The sequence below is a fragment of the Rhinopithecus bieti genome, unplaced genomic scaffold (genome assembly GCF_001698545.2).
Source record: "Rhinopithecus bieti isolate Rb0 unplaced genomic scaffold, ASM169854v2 scaffold_76809, whole genome shotgun sequence".
Lineage (NCBI taxonomy): Eukaryota > Metazoa > Chordata > Mammalia > Primates > Cercopithecidae > Rhinopithecus > Rhinopithecus bieti.
This window is the reverse complement of record NW_016828178.1, coordinates 55,194-62,753: the sequence shown is the minus strand read 5'-3', so window position 1 is coordinate 62,753 and position 7,560 is coordinate 55,194. Positions and strand designations below refer to the sequence as shown.

The 7,560-nt window shown below is 40.7% G+C and overlaps 1 protein-coding gene across 1 annotated transcript in view; it reads right to left on the bottom strand.

Moving 5' to 3' along the window:
• The window catches only part of MPP1 (MAGUK p55 scaffold protein 1), a 27,559-nt gene that overhangs the window by 9,636 nt on the left and 10,363 nt on the right, over positions 1–7,560 (bottom strand). Inside the window, exons 2-5 of the mRNA XM_017864373.1 lie at positions 3,785–3,928; positions 3,411–3,489; positions 2,639–2,724; positions 1,622–1,690 (exon numbers count right to left, since the gene is read on the bottom strand). Of these exons, the coding sequence (XP_017719862.1) occupies positions 1,622–1,690; positions 2,639–2,724; positions 3,411–3,489; positions 3,785–3,928 (378 nt within the window). The remainder of the gene's footprint in view (positions 1–1,621; positions 1,691–2,638; positions 2,725–3,410; positions 3,490–3,784; positions 3,929–7,560) is intronic.

Here is a 7,560-nt window from a genome sequence, read left to right as displayed (position 1 = left end):
AAAAATAAAAAAATAAAAAATAAAAAATAAAAAGGAGTTTACCCTCACTAGTCATTAGAGAATTTTTAGAATCACAATGTGATACCACCATCAGGATGGCCGAAGGGTGAAAAAAAAAAACCAAACAAATCAGACAATGGTAAGTATTGGTGAGAATATAGAATAACCAGAACCGTCATACTGTGCAGCTGGGGATGTAACACAGTTCAGCTACTTTGGAATACTATTTGGCAATATCATCTAAAGATAAAGACACACATATCCTACAACCTGGCAATTCTACTCTCAAAAAAAAAAGGCATAGATGTATGCACAAAACACATGCACAAAATCGTATGATTTTCTCCATTTTCTGTTAACGTGGTGAATTCATTGCCCTTCAGGCAGTAAATCTTCTTGTATTGCTGAATTAGATCCTGTTTGGTTAATGGCAGCACTAAGTAAGACCAAAAAAGCTGACAGAATAAATTGTAGCATGTTCATACAATGAATGAATGAGAATGAAGCAATATAGGCGATTCCCATAAACATAATACTGAGTGAATAAAATGAGACACCAAAGAATTCATACTGTATAATTCAATGTTAATACATTTCAAAAAGGAGCAAAACTCATCCCTGCTGTTCTAAGTCAGGGTTATGGTGGGCCTTGAGGAAACAGGCATGGCGGGGCTGGGGGTGGCGGTCTTAGGCTGCTGGCATATTCTGTTTCTTGAGCTGGGTGCTGGTTGCATGGGTGTATTCAGTTTGTGAAAATTCATCCAGTTTTATACTTGTGATGTGTGCCCTTTGTTGAATATATACCCATATATGCCAAAACTTCAATTTAAAAGTTTACTTAAGAAAATTATACCATCATACTACAAGTAACCTGCAATAGAAACTTCAGATGTATTCTTTTAAATATCTCCTTCTTCCACATTGACTTGCCATGGCCCTGTCCAATCTATTCCTCTACTGGCTGATGAGCTGTGTGCAAACTGGGAACCATTTCTCTTTATGTCACCTCCATGTTCTAGCACAGTACTTTGTACATGGTAGATCCTCAGTAAACTGTCAATGAGTGCTCAACAGGTTCTATCTATCTTCTTTCTTTCTTTACTTTGCCACTATCAATCACAGGGCTTTATTATTGCTATTTTAAAAGTTATTTGCCAATTTGCTTGGTGAAAACTGGTGTCCCATGCATATTTCAATTTGCATTTCTTTGATGACAGGTAAGATAAAATATTTTTTTCATATGTTCAACGCTCATTTGTAGTTTTCATCCTGTGAATGATCTCTTCATTCCCTTTACCCATTTTCCTCTTGGAGTTGTATTGATTCCTTACCATCTATAGAATAAGATTACCCTCTCCCTTCCTACCTGACCACTAGCAGCAAAGGCTCATTCATTCTCTACTACTGTCATCACTATGTTCTCCCTTGAGGAAAGGGGAATGAGCTCCTGTATTTTATACCAGGCAGGGAATAATGGGACCCTGGGCCAAGCAGCTACACACTTGTGAGATACTTAGAACTTAAAGTTAGACTCGCATCCCTTATAATCAAATTTCAAAGAATACAAGACAAATGGCCCAACTCCTGCCATCATGACAACAGAGAAAATGGTGCCACCCACCTGTAGTGCAGGAAGACGGCTTTGCTGGTTGGGAATTACTTTTAATGAGATCACTCCTTTGGTTTCTTTCTATTTAAAAAAATGGACATAACATTGTACAGAAAACTCAGTTGAATGATGTGATCATTCATTCAAAGTCCCAGGTTTTTTCCCCCAACAACCATCTTTACATTTGGAGATTTTGTAGGACAATTCCTCCTTTAATACGAAAGTGTCATGTGCCCCATAAAGCAGCATAACAATATGAAGACATGCAAAGAATAACAAAGAAAAGCTAACTAAAGACTTTTCCGAGCTGGGCACGGTGGCTTACGCCTGTTGTAACCCCAGCTCTTTGGGAGGCTGAGGTGGGTGCATCGTCTGAGATCAGGAGTTCGAGACTAGCCTGGCCAACATGGTGAAACCCCATCTCTACTAAAACACAAAATTAGCCAGGTGTGATGGTGGGCACCTGTAATCCCAGCTACTCGGGAGGATGAGGCAGGAGAATCGCTTGAACCCAGGAAGCGGAGGTTGCAGTGAGCCGAGATCGCGCCATTGCACTCCAGCCTGGGTGACAGAGCGAAACTCCATCTCAAAAAATAAATAAATAAATAAATAAAAACTTTTCCTCCCCAAAAAGTCCCGAAGAAGTTCCTAAAAATGAACTACGGCACATATATATCCAAGCCTTTCCCCATACCAATAAAAGCATTACAAATATTTACATACATTATACATATACATACATATGTATTGTTTGTTTTTAACAAAAATGGGATTCTACTATACACATTACAACTTGCTTTACTTCGTGGAATACCAGATTGATGCTCCGGGTTATTTGCCGTGCTTTAGAATTTTACGAAATAAAGGCAGAAAATTATCATTTCTTACACAAAATAAAGACTAGCAGTGAAAAGAGCCCCCTCAAGAAGGTACAAATACTTTGACAGAAAGATGAGGTCACTGATACCAATGTGGATCAGCACTTATGGAGACAATGGAAGGTCTTCATCTAGCATAGAAAATACCCACCATTGCCTTCTGCAGCTGATCCACTGAATGATTAGTCACATTTGTGCCATTGATTTCTAGGATCTCATCCCCCACGTGAAGAGAGCCTGCCATGAAATGAAAAATCAATCCACAAAAGAACAAAAGTTCAAACAGGAGCTGTCGATGTAACTCAAGATACCACAGAAGAGAAACCAGGATTTACAGCATGTTATGAAACAGATTGTGTCAAATACTCAGGATTGAAAACATTTGACTTGACAGTTTAAGATGGTCTCATCCTCCTTGGCCTCAGTAGTCCAACAGCACAGTAAAACACCTTGTCCTCAAATTCCTGGAACTAGAGTGGCTACTGACTCCAGACTACGACACAGATGTATATACTAAAAAGAATAACAAAGCAAGGCAAAGAACTCAGCAAGCTCCTCTTTCACCAGCAAGCTCCATGTTTCTTTGTTGTTTAGCTCAAACCCCAAAATGCTACCAAATGGTACTGTCCTTTCCGAGTCTAATGCGATGGGTGGCATGTGGCAATTGCTCAAATATTAACTTACTAGAAAAATATTGGTATAAATAGGTGTGAGATAGAGAGATGGTCGCACTGGGCAATTCACATAGAGATCTTATCTTGTAGTGATTCTACAGAGCCTGTTATTAAGCCGCAAAAGTCTCTTGGCACACTCACAAAATGCTACCAGTTTGGAGGACTGTAAGCTTCATGCCCCACACCACTGAACAGGGAGTAAATTATTAATCCCTGAATAAAACCCCACCCAGAGCTCCCACAGAGTACCTTGTCTATGGATCATGCCACCATGAAGAATTCGGGCCACCGTACAGGACTGTTTTTCATTCAGCTTCAGAGTGATTCCCTGAAATAAAGACAATAGCATGATAAGCTTTATTTTAAGGTCTTTCTGAGATTATTTTAGAAATAACTTATGGCAGTTTCTCAGGAAAAGCATTTTCCGTTTATACCCAGGATAGTCCTCAGCTAGAACACGCATGAAGCCTGCTTTGAGGAGGAATTTGAGATGAGGATGAAAAGACAATATTGGGGTTGGCCAATTCCCTAACTCCATGAGCAGCCTCCTGCACTGACTCTTCTGACCCAGTGACTCATGGGGTAGAGAGTAACTGGTGGGCAACAATAGGACGAGGGATTACCATGGGCTCTTCTGTGACCTTCTCAATCTGTATGAGTCGCACTTTCCGCACCTCCTGTCCCTTGACTTGGGCAGGGCTACCTGGGGCAGGAGACCCGTTGGTGTACATGTCCTCGGTCACAGTATTCAATGGATGCGATACAGCCTGTCAAGTCAAAACAACAAAGCAATGTATGAAATCAGGAGCAAGGCCCACAGTCAGTCCACTATCTGCAATTCTAACATTCAAGAGGCTCTGAAAACTTATTTCATAAGTTTGGCCTCATTCTTATTTGAATTGACATGAAGCTGTTTGTAAGCTTTATTTCTCCAACTTAATAGACATGTTAGCCAAGTGTAGTAGTGTGCACCTGTAATCCCAGCTATAGTCCCAGGGCAACAGAGCGAGACCCTGTCTCTAAAAATAAATAAAGCAGACATGTTTATCTAGGTTGCTGCAGAAATATTAATGTGCCTTGATTTACATGGTGCTCCCCTGGATCCTGCTTGGGGGATTACATAATATATAACAAAATTAGAAAGATTCTGAATCCTGCAGCACCTCAGGCTCCAAGGGTTTCTGGCATGTCCCCTTCTCCTCTGTATTTCCTTGAACAACCTGATGCTCTCAGTCACACAGCAGTAAAGGTAATTCAGGTTAACATCAGTTTCTCATGAATCACCTCTTAGGCTACAAAGGACTTCTACCTGTAGAATTAGGTGCTTAGGACTGGGCCCTGAAACACGGTGATGACAATAATACATTGCCACTGTGACTCCTTCCCCTAATCTCAAAGACAACAAAGCTAAATGAGTTACTCTACCAGGCAGCAAGACCTCTTCATTATAAATCTAAAGTAATTTAAGGCACTGTGGTAAGAAGAAAGACAAAAGGCCAATGTAACGGAACAGAAAGTGCAAAAACAGAGCCACACATTTATAGTCAGGTGACACTGCAGTGCAGCGGGGAAAAATGGTCTGTACAATAAATGTCATAAAAGGTCCCAAGTATAAAATGAAAACTAAAAAGACAAACACTTTAAAAGTAAGAAGTCTATTCATCAAAAAACTCTACTGAGATGAGCATAGGTTTAGTAGACAAGACACAGGGAGCAATCATCATACAAGCAAACAGTTGACTTCATCAAACTCAAACCTTCTCATCAAAACATGAAACATCTTACATAAGAAACTAGACAGCTATGACACAGCCTGAGAATAAAAATTTGCAATATTTACATTTGACAAAGGATTTGTATCTAGAACACATAAAGAACTCTTACAACTTAATAACAGGATGAAAAGAACCATAAACAAATCCTGAACTCAAGCCAATGACATGCATGCTGAAGCTTTCAGGGGTAAAGTGCTCTGATATCTGAAAATTATTTTGAAATACCAGGAAAAAAAAGGTGGACAGATGGGCAGTTTTTGGATAGAAATGTGATAAAGCAAGCATAGCAACATGTTAATTGTAGAATCTAGGAGGTGTGGCTATGTGGGTGTTACTATAAAATTCTTTCATCTTTTTGGCGCCATTCCAAGAGCAGCCAGTACCCTTTAAAATATTATAAAATTTAATTTTGAACCATTTGAGCTTAATCTGAAGACTTTATTTTCCTTTACCCGTAAGTGTCTCTATATATTAGGAACGAGCATTTTCAAAACTGAAAATTTAACATTGACACAATATTGTCATCTGGTCCTCAGTTCATATTTAAATTTTGCCAACCCTTTCAAGAATGTCCTTTATAGCTATATATTCCTTCCCCAGTACAGAATCCAATCTGGGACTTTTGGTCCCAGAATCCAATCATGCATTTTCACATTTCCTTACTCTTCCTTAATTTGGAAAATTTCTTCTTCTTTCATGACCTTGACACTTGAATAGTACACACCTGTTATTTTGTAGATGTCTCTCAGTTTGGGTTTATCATCTGATGTTTTTTAAAGATTAGATTGGGATTTTGCATTTTTGGCAGGAATTCCAGGAAAGTAGTGGTGTGCCCTTTCCAGAACAACACTATTCTTAAAAGCCCAAACCTGAAAATACCCCAAAAGTCCATCAACAGTAGAATGGATAAACTGTGGCACATCCAGTGGATATCCCACATCAATGGGAATGAATGGCCTACTGCTACACCACAACATGGTGGATCACTCACAGGTGATTGCTCTCTTCTCCTTAAAACGCTCCTTCTCAGTTTGCTTTGCTGGTCTTTCCTCATCTTACTGATCTGTAAATGTCTAAGAAGCCCAGGGCCTGGGGTAAGAGCAATCACAATCGGGAAAAACTATGGAAACCTCTGAAAACGCTCCCTTCCCACCCCACATGAAATATTAAATCAAAAATAATATAGCCACCTGGAGGAGGAGGAGGAGGAGGTATATGCCTGAAGTGGACTTATGGAAGGGCCTGCTGAAAATAGGGGATAGCTGCATTCCAGTCATACCCAGAGGTGACCCTCAAAACAGTAGGGAGGGAAGATCTTCCCAATAGGCAGAGCTGTGAGGAGTGTGCCACTCACTGTGTGGGGAAGGAGAAGGGTCCCTAGAAGGGAATACATGTATTCCTGAGCAGTGTCCACTGGCCTGCCCAAAGCCTAGAAAAGGACTAGAAGACGAGAGACAAGGAAGTCTGGAGTAGAGGCTTACATCATTTCTAAGGGACTCTAATTTCTAAGTAGAAACTTTGATAAGATGGTGAGGTTTGGGCCAGGTGCAGTGGTTAACACCTGTAATCCCAGCACTTTGGGGGGCCAAGGTGGGGAGATCGCTTAAGCCCAGGAATTTGAGACCAGCCTGGGCAACATGGTGAAACTCCTGCCTCTATAAGAAATTTTAAAATTAGCTGAGTGTGGTGGTGCAAGCCTGTGGTCCCAGCTACTCGGGAGGCTGACGCAGGAGGATTGCTTGAGCTCAGGAGTTGGAGGCAGCAGTGAGCCATGATCATACCACTACACTCCAACCTGGGCAACAGAGGAAGACCCTGTCTCAGAAAAAAAAACAAAAACAAACAAACAAAAAAACACAACATGGTGAGGTTTGAAGTAATGTTCACTATCAGGTGACCTCAATGAGGGAAGTACTGAGAAAGAGAAACTGCCTTGTCTAGCAACTAGAACTTCAAAAAACTCACATGATACCAAGTCATATGCCATTGCTGTTATAACAAAATTGTCTAAGATATGCTTATATTTAAAAAATTGACTTATGATACCTGGGATACACCATGCAGGTATGAAAAGGAGGTTCTGAGGGTAATCTTGAAGATTTACTGTTAAGCAAAAAATAATAACAATGTGATGAAGGGTATATTAGCTTCATCATAAACAGTGAAAGAATGATTATATTCATATTTGCTTAAAAATCCATAAACTGGCCAGGCGCAGTGGCTCACACCTGTAATCCCAGCACTTTGGGAGGCTGAGGTGAGAAGATCACTTGAGCCCAGGAGTTTGAGACAAGCCTAGGCAACATAGTAAAACCTTGTCTCTACAAAAAATAAAAAAATTAGCCGGGCATGGCGGCATGCACCTGTAATCCTAGCTACTTGCAAAGCTGAGGCGGAAGGATTGCTTGAGCCCAGGAGGTCAAGGCTGCAGTGAGCTGTGATTATGCCACTGCACTCTAGCCTGGGTGACAGAGTGAGACCCTGTCTCAAAAAACAAAATAAATAAAATAAAATAAATGAAAATACATGGCCGGGCGCGGTGGCTCAAGCCTGTAATCCCAGCACTTTGGGAGGCCGAGACGGGTGGATCGCGAGGTCAGGAGATCGAGACCAACCTGCCTAAC